Genomic DNA, 20623 nt, shown 5'->3' on the forward strand with positions numbered 1-20623 from the left:
AAAAAATTTAAAAAAAATTCTGATGTCAAATGGACAGAGAATAAGGGTGGTATCATTTACTTGTTTATCTGAAGAATTTTATTTGTCAACAGAGAAAATGTTCTAATAATTAATTTAATACAACCAATCCATTTCACACTGCCTTGTTTAAAAATGAACAATTTTTTACGTGAGTTTAACTTGTGCTTGCAGTGTAGATAATGTGCAATAATTTTTTTATTGAATACTACAAGGTTCAGTATCAATGTCAGCATTCAGATTAATTTTAGTATTGCATAATAGGGCAACAAGTTAAAACCATTTTGCATATAGAACACACTCACAGATATTCAATTAAAAAAAAAAAACAGTTTTGGCTCAGCTCTTTTGGCACAGCTGTAGTCAAAATATCTGTTAAACTTTTAACAGTTTATTTAAAGTATGCATTAGTCACTGAATTATCACACAGTCTGTCAAGCAATGCAGTGCACAAATTACACTACATTGCTTGCATGCTTCACATAAGAATAACAACTTTTGTGTTGGTGGACTATTGAAATTTAAGTACTACATAATTAGTTATTAACTGGAGAGATTTCTCCAATATACATAATTTATTTTTTTGTAAATTACTCTACAGAGAAAAAAATTCAAAAAGTAATTATTAACATGTTGTACAGATAGGTATTTTAACAGATTTTCTGATACTGGTGTAGATTGACATACTCTATTTCGCTCTTAAGATAAAATATAAAATTTATCTTATTGCTTTTAATTATTTTTGCACATCTGAAGGTATTAAATGTGGCCAATTTTTTAACACTAAACTGTAAATTTTAAGTTATGATGACATATTTACATATCTCTGTTATGTTAAAAATATGTAGTTTCAAAGCGATACACAATTTTTAAGCATATATTCTCTCCTACTTGGGTGTTGGCACCAGTTATGGTTTGTGTGACGTCGATGTGTTATGTTTCCAGTGAAGGGAGTCAACTTCTTTGGACCTCGCAGCGAGTTCATAGTGTCCGGCTCTGACTGTGGAAATATTTTCTTCTGGGAGAAAGAAAGTGAAGCAATTGTGCAGTGGATGCCAGGAGATGAAAATGGAGTGGTAAGCTTAGTTCAGTTCGTTTAGTGGATACGTTGTATTGGGTTAGTTTGGAGAGTTGGTGCTATTGGAAAGGTACAATGTTTTCATTGTTAATTTTGTAATTGTTTTAAATAAATACATATTAGCTATATTTTGACCCACAGTTGGCTAAATGATCAGTTGCTAACATATCGCTTTTTGGGTCCACAATTAGTGGAATACTGAAATAGGTAGTTTGGTCAACACTTATGTCCATTTTAATAATTAAAATAGTATTGTAATTTTTCAAAAGGAAGTATTCATTGTCATTAAACTATTTTTCTTGGTCCCAGTTCTCAATACCTTTGGAAAGCTTTTGCCCCAATATCAGTTCCTTGAACCTCTTGACAATAATGATTGTATGGTTTGTATTAAATAAATAATAATTTGAAAATATTAAAATATGAAAATGTCCATCTTAAGAATCACATTTACTTTAAGAGATCATTTTATCAACTTAATCATGGCTGTATAATGTGTAAAATATTGTACACTAGAAAAATGTGTTTTTGGTATGAAATAAACAATGCAATAAATGCACTACTCATACCTAGAACCCCAATTTTACAAACCCCGGTTTTAACGAAGCAGCGATTTTACAAACACATTCTCAAGAACCATATAAAAAAAATTTTAAATTTTTATACCAATATATAAATAATCGTAAAAAAATATTTAAAAATCACAATGAAAGCTTATAAAAATATGTTATATTTTTACTGCACAGCATATGTTCTTGTAAAAAAAATGAATGGTAAAGCATTATGCCCACGAGGCAGTGGGTGGGGGTTGGTTCATGCTCACTCAGCTTGACACACAAGAGCATCAAGTCGGCACTTGAGTGGTCCGGAGCCCACTGTCATCTTGGGATGGCCGCTGCCTTGTACAGAAATCCTTCCTCTGTCTGCACGTACAGGCTGCTTGTGTTGGTGTGCGTGACAGGTGAACTGCCTGGAGCCCCACCCCCAGATGCCCATCCTGGCCTCCAGCGGCCTGGATGACGACATCAAGATATGGGTTCCTTCCTGCGAGCACGAGCCGTCCATGGAGGGCCTCAAGTCCGTGAGTGTCGGCACCAGCGCCCCTGCGCTGGCGCGGTTCCATGCACAGTTTGAGTTCCTCATCGTGGAAGTTTATGGTCGTGTTATGTACAGTCAAACTCCTAATTTATGGGTCATGAATCAAAGTTCCCACTACTGGACTGGCATTTTGGCTGTGTGTGTTCATAATTATTCTTTGTCTTAATATTTGGAAATTCACTAGGTTTTGTTCCCCATTGAGTAAGATTTTAGTCATCTCTAGTGTGAAAATTACAAATTGGCTTAAGTTTTCTAATTAAATTACACCTTTTTTTTTTTACATAAATTGTGCAAAATCGTTTTACAATGTATGGTAGAATTTTTGTTCGACATATTTTTAAGAAAAATATAAATCCACAAAAGGACATATTGCCTGTATACTGCTAAAAATGATAAGTCAGAATAATGAGATTAAATTACTTTTTGCCTAATAAAGGGCAGAAGTATAACTCTAAAAAATGCCTAATTCAGTATCTCACTCAGTAGATAAGGAATTAAAATGGGACTACTACTGACCAAGTCTCAATAGCTAAAATATTTGTTACAAAAAATTGATAAAGTTGACTTATTCAATTTTTCCACTTTTTGGCTTGGTCACTTTTGGCTATTCACCAAAGATATACAAAACAAATACGTAGCAAGAATGTTCAGCAGATGCTTTCATATGCATAGTGTATATTTTCAGAAACTTAATGCAGGAACATCAACTTCTTTACTATTGAAATATTGATTGACTTCAGTAGGTTAGAATGTTCCAAATACAATACCATATTTTGGCATTTACAACATTTTCAGAGAGGTGTGTACAAAATGTGACCAGTTATTCCTGGTTCAAAAATTGTGCACAGGGTCTGTTTCAAGAGGAAGGGCATTTATGCAATTTCAGGATGGGGTAATAATTATAATTGGGTGGAATATTACCAGATATCTGTGAAATTGCACTGATAATTTTTGATTTCAAACCACCTAGTTAAACCAGTATGTATAATGAAATGAAAGTCTTGAATGTGGTTCCACTCCTATCATGTTCGAAGTAGAGATAAACTGCTCTTTATATTATTTGTCAGTTCACAAGCAATTAAAAACATTCTTAATAGTTTTGTTTATCAGTACAATTCACGTGTAATCACAATACGCACCTCAGCAGTGCACATGTGCATTTGCCTTGACAATGGTGACAATGCTTATTAGTCCCATATTTTCATTAGCTACTACGTACTAAACATAACCAGTAATTATTTGGGTGTGAAGGGGTGTGAACCCCAGTTTTCATCATGATGGGAAAGGTACTATATTCAGTACTTTCAGTTTATTGGAGGCTACAAACAAGACTGTTATAACATAGCTCTGCCATAACAGCTGAGTTTCTAGAGTCAAAAGGCACTTGTTACTTGTTTTGCAGGCTGTTGTAGCTAACTACAGGGGCAGGGAGGATGATCGCCTTGGCAACCCAGATGGTTTTGACGGTCAGATGATGTGGATTCTCTGGCGCCACATTCGTCGGACTGACCGTAGGAGGGTATGTTCACACTATTCTACCTTGAGTATAAAAATTACATTATATTTTGACTTCTACTCTACATCCAGTTTTAGTATGCAATAATGAGATATACCGTATTTACTCGCGTAAAGGCCCCGCCCGTGTATAAGCCCCCCTCCTTGTTTTGTAAACATTTTTGAGAAAAAATTTAAAAACGTGTTTTTCTGGGTTTATCTGAGGGCAGGGCAGCTTGGCATGCATCAAACAACAAGCCATGTATTATGACCGGCGGGAGGTGATTTTGTAAGCGGCAGTGATACAGAGACTGGTATTATAGTTTGTCCGTTCTCAGTAGGACCGTCGTGAGGCATGCCAGACGTAAGCAGTTAGTCCTATCTCAAACGACATAAAGATAAAGAAAGCTGGACTCGCGCGCTGTGTTGATGTGCAGTGTTGTCGGAGAAGAAGAGGGGAAGTGAAGGAGGAAGGGAAGTGGGTCAAGGATTCTAACACTCCTTTGTCTGGTTGGCTGGCTAGCTGGCAGGAGGGAGGTTAAGCCACGCCTCTGCCTCTCTCCCCTCCTGACACAGCGCTGCCTCTGCCTCTCCCCCCCCTGATATAGCGCTGCCTCTCCCCCCTGCGGAGTCGTTGCCTCTCTCTCCCTCCTGCCGCGTCGCTGCCTCCCCCGTCTTCCTCATTCGAACAAAGACGCACAACTTGAAAAGAAAAATCTATTTTTTCCTCCAAATTCGCGTATAGGCCCCCTCCCCTTTTTTGGAGTCAAAATTTGGGGAAAAAAGGGGGGCCTTTACGCGAGTAAATACGGTAACATTTGGTGCTGTACATTAGAACCCTGTTTTGATGTTCCTGCTTATACATAACATCATATTTTGTGAGTTACTTCATTTCCCCCATAAGTGCAATGTAATTATTGCCTGCATGTAGTATTTCACCAATAGTGCATTTCTGGAAATGTGAGTATCAAGTGTACTCATCATCAGTAATGCTAAATTCATATTTCCTGCGAATCGTGCAACCTTGATTTAAGCTTGAATATTTTTGGTGCCGGAAGTCAGGGAGAAAGTAATTGGGAACCATCTGTTTGTGTAGCTAGTTGAAAGAGCTTAGTTGAAAAACTATTCGCCATGCCTATAGATTGTGTAACTTATTGGCAAACTTTGGGAGTGGATGTGAACGTGACACGTGACACGGGTTCCTGTGAAATGTCCGCAGTGGAGTGGGGAGGGAAATTCTGCTGACCAGTTTCTTTCTTCTCTCTTGTTTCTTTTCTAATTTACTTCTGAAAATTTTCACTAACAGTAATACTAAACAGAAGTCAAGACCGATCCAAAACTAATACATACCATGATTTGACATGTGAAAGACTGAAGGCTCTCATTTGCAGAATAAAAACAAAAAAAAATATGTTGCACATTTAAGAAATTAGACCAGAATTTTTTTAGTAATAATTGATTTTTTTATCTTTTGTTTTCTATAAATTTCATTATGATAAAATTATGAGGGATACAATACTATAAAAATGAAATAAATACACATACAAAGTCTTCTGAGATTTGTTTCACTTAATGTCTCTTCACGCCTTGCTACTTTCTTTGCTCGAGATTTGTGCATCGGGAAAGATTTGATTTACGTTTGCCTGGCATAATTAAATTAAGTAAACACACCTAAAATAATACATTAGATGTTATGCATGACAAAAACAATTTGAATGAAAAACTTGAATAAGATATTACCTTATATACAAAGTTGCAATCATAATAAAACACTTGAAAGTACATTAGAATCCCGCTGATGCGACCCCTCGCGGTTTCCGGAAAACCGGACTTATAAACAGAATGGTCGCAATAGAGACCCCCCTCCCCGCCAAATATATCCAAATACATAAAAAAATCGCCTTTGTGAGTTAGGCTATGCTAGCCGGCTGGTTGTTATTTTCGTTCAAAACGTGGCGAAGGAACTTGTGTGGATCAGGTAGAAAACATTCGGCTATAAACGAAAGATATAAGAGCAATGCTATCCCGAAATGCTGTGACATGTTTTTGGAGTAGATAATCACAGCGACAGACCGACAGGATGCGCTCCCGCCCTTCAGCTATGTTTATTTTGACAGCTCAAGCAATTATCTTTTCCACGTCCCTTCACAGCGTAAAAAAAAAAAAAAAAAAACACGTGTGGACGGGTAAGTGAGGAGAAGGAGAGCGGAACTGCTGGCTGCGTACGCATCTACTCGCCAGTCGTCACTGTCTGGCGACACAGACACTTGTATTTTATTCACTGGCTGACGATGGAACGTCGCAAAGTAAATGTGTTTGCCGACTTGGGCAGGCGAAATTTGATTTCGGGCGGGCTCGGGTGGATAATTTTCCAAACTTTTCAGGCTCGGGCAATCTCGGTCAGCCTTGAACACTACTTTGTGACTGAGCAATGAGCATGCGCCGTGCGTGCATGCGTACGCACGCGCGAGTGTGTGTGTGTGTGTGCCTGTGTGTGAGGCTGGCAACCAGCAGCATCGTTAGCTAGCAAGAGTGTGACGGTAAATGTCGACCTTGACCACTTCCACTTACTGCAGGGCTCGCTCTCTTTTAAATGTCTCCCCCTCCCACAAATACAGTAAATTCCCTTTATAAAGTACTTTAGGGGACCAAAAATATGATACTACTTTATAGAGGAGTACTTTATAGAGGAGTTACCCTAAACCAAAAAAAATGTCGCTTCCCGCACATGTATACAATTTTTTTTTTTCATTTTCCAATTAAAACGTATGTATGTGGTCTTACACGCCTTCTTTTTATCAATTTTATCAATTTATCAATTACTTACTTAAAAAAGTAAAGTAATGCAAAATATTAGTAAAACATAATTAATATAATTTAAATACATAGGTAACCTTAAATATACATACATAGTAGGCTTACCTCTTTTTGCAGTGGAAGTAATAACTATTCATACAGTGCATCAGAGATGTTTTTAAATGTTCATTTCGTAGGCCCTACAATACAGTATTATTTCCATATCTTCCATATTTCCATATTTTCTCCACTTTGAAAACATTAATTACAAAAATTTGGGCACTGGCATAAGTTACCGGTAAATAAAACTAACAAAATAATTATGTACTAATAATAAAAACTATGTTCAACTTTACAATGTACACTTAGTTAGACCTACAATGTTTGCATGAAATTCAGAATGGTAGATTGGACTTTTCGCTGTGAAATATCTTTCATTACCACACACTCAACTTTCCTGAAAAGTTCCATGTTTGCTTCTGGCACTTCAGATGTCAAAAACATTCTTTGGAGAACATCCAGAGCATTGGTTGCCTCTTGCTTTGTAGGACGTTTTATCTCCAGTTCCGCATCATCCTCCAGCAGGTCTTCAGTACTACCAGCAGGAGCAGAAATGTCGTCGTCGTGTTCTTGGCAAGTCTCCAGAGCTGTGTCAACTTCAACATAGTCAGAAAATGTTGCTTCTTGCACCTGCAGATTTACTGTGACTTTAGACCATTCAAGTATATCTTCTTCTTGGCACTGGACATCAGCTTCCAGAGATGCATCTGTAGAGTTGTCAGTGCTGAAACCTGCCCTCTTGAAGCATATTGCAATGGAAACAGGAGGGATTTTGTCCCACACCAAACAAAGTCTTTCCACGGAATTGAAAATGTTCCACTTCAATTTTGAAACATCTTTCTGGTGTTCCATCTGCCAACATAGAAACTGCACTAGTTGCCTCCTGTACAAGCGTTTTACTTGAGAAATTACATCCTGGTCTAAAGGCTGTAATTTGCTTGTGCAGTTAGGTGGAAAAAAAACTATCTTTACATTCTGTAACTCGACACCAACTTTGTGTGCAGTGCAAGAGTCCAGAAACAACAAAATCTTACTGTTGTATGCTCCCATTCTGGCATCCAACATTTGTAACCACTCCTTAAATAACACAGCAGTCATCCATGAATTTTTATTGTTTTTATAGGTGCAAGGTGTTTTTTTAATGTTCTTAAAACATCTAGGTTTTGCATATTTACCAATAACTAAAAGCTTCAATTTTTCAGAGCCATCAGAGTTAGTGCAGAAAAGTATGTACAGTGTATCTTTCCTTACTGCGTTTCCCTCCATGGCAGGTTTCACCTTTGTGGCTTAAAGTACTGTCTGGCAAGAGATTATAAAAAAAAGCCAGCTTCGTCGGCATTGAAAATGTCCTTATCAGCATAACCTGCTGTGAGAGAATGTAAATTCTGTTTCCAATTTTCTGTCACTGTGGTATCAACTGTTGCTTCTTTGCGACATATTTTAAGTGTACTTAGATTCCACCTTGCTTTAAATCGAGTAAGCCACCCACTTGAGGCTTGGAAATTATCCATTCCAAGCCTTAACGCCTCCATGCGTGCTTTCTCTTGCAGTACTGTGCCAGAAATTGGTATATTATTGGATCGTGCTTGAACAACCCAATCAAAAAGATTTTTGTCGAGGTCACTATCCACACATTTTCTGTACCGTTGCCTCTTGTGGTGCAATTTTGCTGCATTCTCTTCTATCTTAGCTCTGTCTTTGATTATTGTAGACAGAGTTGTGGGCCCGATATTAAAGTGTTTTGCCACATCACACTTCTTCTTGCAGTTGTCAACCGCTTTTAGAATCTCGAGTTTTGTTGCAATACTAATACCGACACTTTTTTAGTACCGGTACTCATAGTGTGACCTACAAATCTTATTTGCGGCCGAAAGTTTCACTTGCCATTTTATCTAGTATACATTTAACAAAACTAACAATCTATGTAATAGAAAGTGCGAGTTCTTTCAATGTGTAAGTGGAATTGAATTACAATTTCAGGGTATATTCCGTTTATACGTTATTACCGTATAGGTTACGTTACGTCGCGAACAAAACACTGTTTAGAATATCTACAAGATGCAGCGTAGCCAACCTCTAGACACTCGGTCACAGGCTGCAGTGTAGCCAGTAGGTACGAGTAATAAAACATGTCATCGCTGCCGTAACCATTTGCTTATTCAACAACGATAATATGCATAATATATGTAGTACATTCAACAATATTTAAAATTTGGCCCCGTGTCTTTGTTTGATGTTGATAAATTTGATTTGGCAGTCAGTCAACACGTAAATACGTAAGTTGAGTAATGTTTCACGCTAAAATGAAATTTATCCGCGCGCTGTTTCCTGCACTGACGCTATCGTTTTTTTTAGCCATGTTCATCAATAAACACGCTTGTAAAGCAATGTAAGCAACGTAATATGGCGTATAGCGAAGTAAAACGAGTGAATGCAATTATTCTATGTAGAAATACTACATAGAGAAATATTACATAAACTTTTTATGTTCACACGAATAAAAATTGTACGTATTACCGAGTAATAATGATTCGCGCCAAGGAAAATTGTACGTTATATGATAATAATCCCTATGAATTATCATTGCCTTTCAAGGGACCGACGTGTTAATACTTTATACAGAACAGTACGTAAAGGAGGGGTACGTACTAAAGAGAATTTACTGTATATTGGCTGGCAGGTCTCGCCCTCATCACCTTCTTTATCTTATCTCTCACGCACACTTGAAGCACCTAATACGTCGCGATCCTCAAATTTTTCAATTGCAAATTGCTGCCTTCCTTCTGTACTGCATTTATAATTTCTTCTCTCTTCTTAAGAATCGTGAAGAGAGTAGACTTCGGAATGCCATATTGCTGTGCTATCTTCGTCTTGGAAATTGTCTTCTTATCCACTTGCTGGACAATCTCATAATTTTTCATTAGCGACAAACTGGCTCGCTTTATTCTCATTTTCATGAATCCACGAGTCCGTGTAAATTCAAAAACGAGTCACAATCATCAAACGGGTCCGGTACGGCAATAGACGCGCGCGCAGATGCTATCAGGTGATGCGCGCAGTTTACCAGTATTGGCCAGCGTGGACAGTCTAGATGGGTGGTATCTATTTTTAGCCGTCTTTTGTATGCCTGCCTGCTTGCAGTACAGCGCTCGCCAAGATAAACGTGAACACATAGCGCCCAACAAAGTGTAACAGACTTGTTTTTCAACCGATTTTACTCAAATTTTCGACTTTCTCTGCTCAAATTTTTCACGGTTTCTCAAAAAACGGTCGTATAAACGGAACGTACGCATCAGAGAGGGGTCGCATCGGCGGCATTCTACTGTAATTAAATTAAACTCATATGAATTCTTAGTTATAATTAATTATTTTATTTCGTCAAAGATGATTCCACAAATGTCAGAGATGATATTTAACAGTTGAGCGATTAAAGATAAACATATGTATTCACTTAAGAGTGCATGTAACTCAGTGCACGTGATAGAAGTGAAACTTCTTTGGCGATTCAAACTTCTTCTCGTAAGTTATTACTTTGGCCAAGAATCGATATCAAATTTCTTTGTAATCCGTGCAGCTGTTTGAGCCTGTTGAGGGACAAACATTTTAAAGCAAACATTATTTAGCAACTCGCATTAGGATTAGGATTATAAAAATTATTCTATATCTTATTCCATGACGTAATTAGAATCCATGCAGCCATTTGAACCAGTTTAAGGGACAAACATTTAAACAAACATACTTTTGCATTTTCCATTAGGATTAGGGTTATAAAAAGTATCCTGGGTCCTATTCCACGATGTAATTGACTTCTATACCAAAATTCATTAGAATTTGTTAAACCATTTGAGTGTGATTGAGGACAAACATACTTTCACATTTACAATATTATTAGGATACACCAAATATTAAAGTGATTTTCTGATAATAAATAATAAAAAATTGAACAAGTAGGGAGGTACTAAAAAATTATAATTTGCAGATTAATATGATTTAAAGGCTCTCTATGAAGAATTTAATGCTAGGAACATGAGTTATCAAGTTCAGCTAACAATGATGAGAATTTAAATTGGTTATTTTAATAATTATTTTTTTATTCTTGGCAGCACTTTAAGTGATCTCAGTTGTGCCCTTACGCTTTGATGTATTATTTAAACTAGTGATGGGTCAATTCATGTTTTTTTCCTGGTTCTCGGTTCGATACCGGTTCTTAAAAATCGGTTCTCTATCCTCGGTTCTGTCTTAAAAAATTAAATAAACATTATTCACACATTATTTATGAGGTGTTTTAAGTAATAAACTATTTATTGTTTTGGCTACAAAAAAACACTAAAAAGCCTCTATCCAGACTTACATCTTTAACAATTTAATGTTTATAACTGTGAAAATAATAATTTGTTTGTATTGTTTTGTCCTCAAATGTTTTTATTGTATGCTTACAAAGAAATGCATTGGCATAATGTTTTAGTCTTTAAAGAGGCTATCAAAGCAAATTAAAAGGTTTAGTATAGTTTTCAAGCTTCAGCAAACACACCAACCTATTACAAATGTAATTTGTATTAGTGAAAAATAATTCTAAATAATAAAGAGAACACTTAATAAAACTTAAATTTACTACATATATTAATCTAGCAATTACCTCAATAAATCTACATACACCATCCTTTAAAACATATGAATAAAAAGAAAATATTACAATGATGGAAATAAATTAAATGATGGTGAACTTTCAAAGAATTAAAATAATAAATTGTCCATCAAACTTATTAACGTCGAATTCAGTTTGTTTTCACAGTCAACAGTAAATTACTGCCACACTTCTGATACCATTTCTTACACAATTTGCACAATTTTGCTAGAATAATTATACTTTACAAGTGTCAACAAGCATTTTGTTTGACCAGTCAGTAGTAACATACATCTACACATCCATACACCATTTTGCTTTTTTTTTTATCATGTGTCTGCGGGATATTCGTCAACGCTATTAACTCTAAAAACAAAGACGTGCCACTTTCAAAGCAACCCCGTTTGCCTAAAAGAGAAAGTTTCTAGCCATTCCGCGAGATGGCTGCAGATGCAGTGAACTTACACTCCACAGCACTGCACAAAAAGCATAAAATTTTAGAATGCCGAAAATTATTACGAAAATATTTAAAACCAATCATCAGTTCTATTAAATAAATATACTATGGAATTTGCACTTTTAATTGTTCTTTATATGCCAGTCACCCATACTTACGTGTGAACGACTCAATAAGCTGCCTATTTTAAAAACCAGTGAAACAATAATGGCGTCTTTCTGTTCTCATCTCTCTGCTGAGGCACGTTATACAGTTGCACACATCGATGAACTACATCTATGGCTAGAGATGGGAAAAAATAGTGTAATGATTTTTCTGTGAATTTTCGCGAAAAAACGCTAAAAAAGATTTTTATAACTATAAAACGCGAAATTCTGAAAATCTCCGGAAAAAAATGTTCAAATATGAATTATTTGCGACTTTATAAAAGATTATGTGCGCGATGTCACAATATACGATGTTCACACATTAGGTTGGAAATACCACTTATTTTAAAACACCTTAGCTGTCTTTTAGCGTCTTGCCAGAAACATTACGCCTATCAATTCAGAAAATTACCCATTGCAGTACTTATTCAGCCGGCAGCCTCCATATTTACACACAGCAGGCCTTACTCCTTCCCCTTCGCTTCACAATAGAATACAACATAATTTTTCAGTTGATTAAATTTTTCATTGCTTTACTCCGCTGCTTAATTAGTTCTTTTCGAATACCTGGTACCAAAAAAATGTTCTATAATGTTTTTGTAAACATTTATTACTCCATCCCGAATTCTGAACTCGATATTCGTTTGTTTTCGTTGACGCCAGATTGCTACGGAAGACAATTAAATGCGCTAGCAGCGAGCACAGCGATAGTACACGTACCAACGTACCAATTTTTTGTTAGCAAAACAACGCGTGATGTGTGTTATCTTTCGGGATACCTAGTTAATTTGCCGTGTTCATTAATATTCTATACTTTTGCAAAAGTTTACACGGGCAGGCAGTTTAAGTAAAACTAGAATCCTTGAAGGTTTCGACTTATTTACTGCTAGGCCCAATATAGCGATGCCAAAATTTAAAGCATCTTGCTTATCGCGGGCAACGTAATTTAAATCGGAAGGGCTGTACGTTTCCAACAGCATTTTGTTCTGCAAATGGTGCAATTGCTGAGTTGTTATGAGAGAAGGGACACTGTTGTCAAACATGTTGCTAGTAAGCATCATATGAAAGTGAGGTTAGGTGCCGAGGGTACAAGCAGTGGCAGCAAACGTCTTGCAACACTAGAAGAAGTCGCAAAAGTCGGGGAAAAAGTACGAGAGGACAGAGAGACATTTATTTTGGATACAACCGAGGCTTTTATATCTGCCAACATACCACTCCAGAAATTAGACAACACCCAATTACGTGGTTGGATTAATAAAAATGTAAAGGGTGGGGGAGATTATCCTACAGCCAGTTCCCTTAGGAGAACATATGTTCCAAAATTGGGGGAGAAAGTGAAAGCACAGTTAAAAGATGAATTTGAAGGGGTCAATATATGTGTGCTATGTGATGAAACTACGGATAAAGGAGGGGCATGTGTTTTCAACATCCTTTTCAAAAAATTAGAACGTGCTAGTAGCCAAAACACAAAGTTAGTGGCATCCATTGTTCTTGATGCAGCAAACCATGCAACATGTTCTAAAGCAGTTCTGGACACATTGAACAAGTACAACATTTATTACAATTCAGTGAAAGCCATAGTAAGTGATTCTGCTCCTTACATGAACAAGTGTTTCACCACACTGAGTGGATTGTTGGTAGAAGCTGTTTATGTGCAGTGTTGGGCACATAAGTTGCATTTAGTAGGCAACACCTTCCAAAGTACACTGCCGCTTCTTAACAAGGCAGTATCTAAGGTTAAGAAGGCATTTCTTAACAGCAGAAGGAGAAGAAACCTCTACTTGGTATTCTTGTCAGAAAAATAGGGAACACCCAGTGGCAAAGTCAGGGCTCATGAACCAGTTTTGACAACATGGAATTCTTGGTTCCATTCTGTCACTTACCTTTCTGAGTACTTTGATAACATAGTGGAATATTTTGAAAACATTGATGGCAGCTTGGAATCAGAGAACAGTGGCATAAGCTAGTTAAAGGACCGCACTGCTGCAGAGGTGGTTCAAATAAAAATTGAAGCTGAATTTGTTTCAGTCCACTGGAGACAACTGTCTGAACTAAGCACATTCCTGGAAGGTTGTGCTTACACAACATCACACATATTAACCTGTAAACTTGATGATTTGGTGAGCAAAATGCAGCTGTTAAGTGTAGGGCAAGTTGAGCAGTTTGGTGAATGTATTGTCTGTTTATTGAAGAGTCTTTCACTTAAGCTTAAGGCAGAACAAGTATCCCTTCTGAAAGCAGCAGCTGTGAAGGCACATATAAAGTTACAGGATTTAAAGAAAAAAGGTCCAGCAGGAAAGATTTTTTCAAGCATGAGTTCATTACTGAATCCTAGAAAAATAACTCAGCAAACTCCTTCCAATGAAATGTTGCAAAGTTATATGCACAACATTCCTTTCATCAAGCAAATGGAACTGCAGACATTTTTAGAGGGATACCATGCCATGAAGAATGTAGTTGTGGAAGAGCTGGGAAGGCCATATTGTTCGGACATAGACATGGTAACCCTTATATGCTCTCTGAAAACAGACCACCCACATTTTGCTTCAGTTTGTTTGAAGGCTTTGTGGCAGCCTACAAGCAATGTGGACAGTGAGAGGTCCTTCTCACATTATTCACTTGTAGTAAGTGACCGGCGCCGCAGGTTGTTACGAGAAAATGCTGAAATTCTGACAATGATTAATTTCAACAAGACCTGAAGTGTGTAGCGTTAACATGAATAAAGTTTAACCACTTTTATTGTAACAAAACTTTTGTACATACAGCATTCATTTCTTAATTTTTAATTGTTCGTAATCAGAATAATATAAATGTAAGAGTGCACAAATAAATTTTGTTCTAAATTTGTGATCATCAGTTCGTTGCTTTAAACTTTTGAATAAAATGTCGTAAGTCCCGGTAGTAAAAGTTTTTCTTTTTTTAAAATATCATTTTAAAATATTTTTTTTCTTATAAAAACACAAAACACAGCAATTGCTGATTATTGAAATGAAATTGGCATAAAAATAACACAGCTTTTTCCCATCACTATCTATGGCACCTTCCACTGTTATGTTTTGATTGAAAAACATTCTTTGTTCACAGATGTGAGGAGGATATTAAATTTTTATGTGTAATTTATTTTATAGTTAGAGGTGAATATTATTCCACAGAAGTCCAAAAAAATAATTTGTATCTGAATTTGACGTCAATTAGCCATTTCATGCTGCAGTTAAGTTTTAGTTGAAGGACTATTTTTGTAAAGGGTTTTGCTATACTGCCGGTGCCGGCACCGGCACCAGCACCAACATTTTAGCTGCGGTTCTCGGTGCTGGTTAAAATGCTGAGAACCGGTACCGACCCATCCCTAATTTAAACCAAGTTGAGTTATGGGTGTTTTGAAATGCAAGGTCAGTTTGACTGTAGAAACCATTGTACATACATCTACACAGTAATTGAGAGCAAACAGCAAGGAGTAATTAGAAAAAAAATAAATATAGTTTAAAAAACTAAAGAAACATGCTTTTAAAGATTATCAAACTAAAAAGTAAAAAATAATTTTAAAATTTAATTTATGACAATAGTATATAAGCAATACTAGTATAAATGAGAAAAAAGCTTGAGGCGCTTTGTGCCATATTTTTTGTATATTAAGCGCCCCATGCTTTTTTCTCATTTATACTAGTATTGCTTATATACTATAGTCATAAATTAAATTTTAAAATTATTTTTTACTTTTTAGTTTGATAATCTTTAAAAGCATGTTTCTTTAGTTTTTTAAACTATATTTATTTTTAACTTTTTAGTTTGATATTCTTTAAAAGAATGTTTTTTTAGTTTTTTAAACTATACTTATTTTTAACTTTTTAGTTTGATATTCTTTAAAAGCATGTTTTTTTAGTTTTTTAAACTATATTTATGTATAATTATCATAGGGAAATGAGTTACCGACACTACCTATTACCATCTGAGATAACTATTTGGAGTTGCAACGTCACAAAGAAATGGTAAAGTCTCTCCGAATCATTTACAGTTAGATGTACGGATATAATCTTAGAATTTACCGAAAAAAAAAAAGAAAAAGAAACATTATTTTCTTTTTCGACGTGGTCGGGGTAGAACCCACGATCGCTGAATCCGAAAGCTGACGTCACAGAAGTCGCGCGCCTTAGACCGCTCGGCTAACGAACGTAATGAAATTGGTGGGACATTTTACAGTGATGAGCCACTCACTCTTAGTCGAAAGAGTTACAGACGGACAGACAAACATACAGGTGAAGCTAATATAAAGCATGTAAAAATAGAGGTTTCCCACTGCAGTACAAAGGAGTCATTCACAAAGCAAACAAATAATGAAGGTAAGAATGTATGATAATACACAAGACGGAGGCAGAGAGGTTCAAATGAGCCAGCAACCACAGTGAAGAGGAGGGATTTAAAGTGGGAGGAACCATGCTACAAACTGAATTAGTGTTATTCTTTCTCCCTCTCTCCCCCCCCCCCCCCCCCCAATACCTCTTCAAAATATTAATCTGTCTCATCTGTCATGCCCTGTGCCGAGATTCAGGAGGAAGAAACAACAGCGGTCAAAAGTGGCATAAGTGATGCAGTTTAGCCACAGACCATGCCTGTAGTCTTTCAACTACACAGATGTTCAAGAGAAATTAATAATATTGGTCAAGAGTGACATAAGAAGTCTGAGAATTGGAATAGAGAAGCACAACACAGACACCACCAAAGACAGGTCGTTTTGATGTTTGCCAATAAAAGAAAATGGTTAGAGATATTAAAAATTTTTGTAGAGAAGATTTTTGTTGTTAAACAAATTTGCAAGAATTTTTATTCCACAATTTATTCTTCATGGTGTGCAATTTGAGATCTGATAAAAATGGGGGGGGGGGGAGGGGGGGGGGTTGTGGTTTTTGAAAGTGGGAATCTAACTTTGTAATTAGTATTTCATCTTTATTCAGCTGTTAAAAGTACTACTAATTATGACAAAATCTTCTGCTGTTGTCAGTTCTCGTACTAGTCGAGTACCGCAGTTTGTGGTTTGTTGAAGCAGTTGAAAAATATGTATGTATGGTTGCATGTTTGTAGATTGCTACATGGATGAGAATAGGAAATGTTATTTTCTTTTGTATTGCAGGGCATCATCTTAATCTTATAGTAATTAATGTTATGCTACTAAAAATATTATCATTGTTTAACCCTACAACTCTGTCTGCTCAATTTTCCTTAATACTCTGTCTGGGGTCATATTTGACCCCATCCTATAATCCATTAAGAAAATTTTACTGAACTGCCAATATGTATCGGAAATATTTATCAGAATTTGATCCAGTTATTTCCATAGGTATTGCATGGTTTAATGTTTCTTAGTGTTCACTATACAGTATTACACGACATTTGCAGCATTTTGAAAAGTTTCTTTCACTTAACTGCAAACATCATTCAATCACCTCCATCAGAATTTATTCTAGACTCGTCTTCACAGTTTTTGCATGTAGTTAATGTTTCAGAATGTTCCTTGCACACAAATATATTACATCGTTTGCAGATTGAACTGTATTTGGTGTCCTTTGACCGGGGGCAAATGAAGCATCTTCCTCGCTTTCTCATTTGATTGTTTGGGGTTGGTTCTGGATGTTTTTTTTCTAGAATATCACCAAATCCACACATTTTGATGCTACTAACAATAGCCGTGTTTCTTGCTTGTGGTAAACCGACACGGTGCTCCACTTGAGGCTTTGCCATTTCTTTAGCCAACTTCATTAGAAACAGACGTCTCTCTGTTTTCTCTAAGCCTACGCAGAAAAGTCTGTAGGCGTTGAGTGCAGCAAGATCAACGAGATCATAAAATATAGCTAACGGCCAACGTTTCGTTCCCTTTTTTACAGAATAATGACGGCTCACTTGGTCGAGTGTGTCAACGCCTGATTTTGTGGAGTTGTAAAACAATACAACTTCCGGTTTTCTTTTCAAGTTGTTTTCTACTGGTACTGAGAATAACTGATGTTGTGTAGACAAGAGAATCACAGCCTTATTTTTTTTTGGAACATAAGAAACTAATAGTGTTTTGCCACTGCATGCAAATTTGGTGGTGTTTTCTTCTCTAGTTTTTGAAGGTAGCATCTCATTTGGGATTTCTTTTCGTGAAGAGCGTAGAGTGCCTACAAGAGTTAAGTTCATTTTCAACAATTCTTGACCTAAGTCAAAGCTCGTGAAAAAATTGTCAGTGGTAATGTTTCTGCCACTCTGAGCTAGATGTTTCACTAAATCTGTGACCACTCTCTTGCCTTGATTCACTTCCCTTCCATCACATGATTTTCCAGTGTAAATCTGAAGATTCACCAAATAACCATTTTCACAGTCTACAGCACACCAAATCTTAATGCCATACTTTCCTGGCTTGGAAGGAATGTAGACCTTGAAACTACATCGACCTCTGTATACACAAAGATGTTCATCTACAGTAATGTTACTAGAAGGTATAAAAGATGTTTTGCACTGCACAACAAACAAATCAAATAGTTCTTGTATAGGTTCAGCCTTATTTCCAGTCCTTTCTTTTCTTTCAAGTCTTGTGTTGCAATCATCGAAACGAAGGGAACGCAAGATTGCCTGAAATCGTACCCGTGACATAGTAGCACGGAAAAGAGGAATGCCGTATTCACAATCCCAAAATTCTTCAATAGGTTTCCCACGACCCTTTTGTACACCATACATAATCAGCAAACCTAAAAATGAAATTAGCTCGCGCCTGTCTATATTACGCCAGTCTAATAGTTTTCCCGACATTTTCAGTTCATTTCCCCGTTGATTGGTGTACCGAATTATAATATCTATCATTTCATCTGTAAAAAACTGTTTGAAGCAATCAGTAGCCGAGTTAACAACAACTGTAGTAGGAATACTTGATACAAATCGTTGTATGTTGCGAGATGGTAACCTACGAACTGTTGGTTCTTTAGTACTCCAGTCAATATTTCTACTTCTACTTACAATTATTGTATCTTGGTTTTCTCTTTCTTCATCCGAAGTATAATTTTCTTCTACTTCAATTTCATTCAGACAAATGTCATCATTTTCTTCTATTTGTGTCTCTGTCCCATCATCATCAGCATCACTACCATCTGAATCACTGCTGCTATGAAACAAGTCTTCCATAGCTTGTTCTACACTGTAGCCACGTGCAAAATTTACACCTTCCATAACTGAACTAGAATGAATCCCAAAACACCCACACAAAATTGTTATTTAGCTAACAATCTCAATCTACAACTTTGAGGTTAGCTCACAATAACAACAAAGGGTAGCATCACCAACTCAGAGTAGCCAACTAACGTGTACTAAAATCAATGTTGCCAAATTACGCTTTCTGAAATCAGTGTTGTCCACCTGACTGGTGGAATGAAAAGTGTTAGACGGGAAAACCAATTGACAATTACAAACTAAACAATTAGTTGGCAATACAACCAGTTAACTCCCAGTGTCTACCAGTCTTTGTACTCCCACCCGACTCATGTACATTAAAATCTCTGGGATATACATAGGTTTTTGAAATCTTAGCAAAAGTTACATTTAATCTATCTGGGGTCATAAATGACCCCATCTTAACTGTTTTTATGAATTGTATGTAAACAAGTGCGTAGAACTTGTCGTAAATTTCAATGAGCAAACTAATTAATGCTGCAAGAAAAGTCATTAAACTTCAGACTTGTAGATTAAATTTTAGACATCCTTCCGCCACATGAAAGATGCTTGGGGTCCCCAATGACCCCAGACAGAGTTCTAGGGTTAAAACATGAATACAATAATTATGATCAATTTATATACTGGTTTTACCTGAATATAATGTGATGGTTTTCACCAAAAATGTTAAACTTTAAAGTGGGGGTAGCGTTATAATTGCAGACCTGTATCTTGCCATTGGAAGATGTGAATTTACAGGGATGAGAACAGCTTGGTTGTTAAACCACATGGTCTGCCTCGTAACTCTACTTTAGATCGCTGGTAATTACTGCCTCTTGAACCTCCGCTTAGTTGAAAAAATACATCTCTGCTTGTGAACTGTGTCACTTATGCCACTTTAGTCCACTGTTGTTTACGGCTTGCGAAGGAAATGGGCGTGACAGCAGGCCTGACAGAGAAAACAGGATAACACAATGTCGTTAAGTGGAGGGGAGCCAGTTCTATGTGACTGCTAGCCAAGGCACCCGTCACTGACCCTGGCGACTACCCTATATCACAGTATTCTTTGCTTCCTGACGATTGGCTTATGAACTGCAGTCATAAAACTCTTTTTTTCTCCTAATTGCCGCTTGCTATTTTAAAAGGCCATGTAAATCACTCTGCTGACAGAAAGTGCTACCAGAAAAGCTGTTAGTAAATATTGTATAAATTTATTAATTTAAATCATTTTTAATTTCTTTGTGTTTTAATTGTGATTTTTACCCCATAGAATCATGATCAAAAGTTTGGGGCCACATTATATTCCAAGCCACTTTTTTTTCTTCGGTTCATTACACATAAACACTGAAATATGCAGTTTATGAAAAGGGTACATTAAAGTATACTTCAAATTATGTTTAAAAATTTTGTATAGTGTGGATTTTTTATGGTCTTAATTTTAGTTGTATTGATTAGCCCATTGGTGTGAAGTAAAGTTATGGTTTATGCTATGCTGCATTAACTTGACATGATGTCATTAGAAGCAAAAAAAGCAAGAGCATTCAACTAGACACTTATATAAATTTTATTTGAAGTTTCTTTTCACTTTCACTTCAAGTGTTAAGGGTGCTGATGGTGCGTTACCTATTCTCTGGCTGTCGGAAGCCAGGTGGTGTGGTACAGGTGTGTGTTACGACTACGCTTGT

At 36.5% G+C, this 20623-nt stretch overlaps 1 protein-coding gene across 1 annotated transcript in view; it reads left to right on the plus strand.

Moving 5' to 3' along the window:
- The window catches only part of LOC134530968 (DDB1- and CUL4-associated factor 8-like), a 45907-nt gene that overhangs the window by 23999 nt on the left and 1285 nt on the right, over positions 1-20623 (plus strand). Inside the window, exons 7-9 of the mRNA XM_063366359.1 lie at positions 964-1094; positions 2055-2174; positions 3594-3710. Of these exons, the coding sequence (XP_063222429.1) occupies positions 964-1094; positions 2055-2174; positions 3594-3710 (368 nt within the window). The remainder of the gene's footprint in view (positions 1-963; positions 1095-2054; positions 2175-3593; positions 3711-20623) is intronic.

This window comes from Bacillus rossius, chromosome 3 (assembly GCF_032445375.1).
Source record: "Bacillus rossius redtenbacheri isolate Brsri chromosome 3, Brsri_v3, whole genome shotgun sequence".
Taxonomy (NCBI): Eukaryota; Metazoa; Arthropoda; class Insecta; order Phasmatodea; family Bacillidae; genus Bacillus; species Bacillus rossius.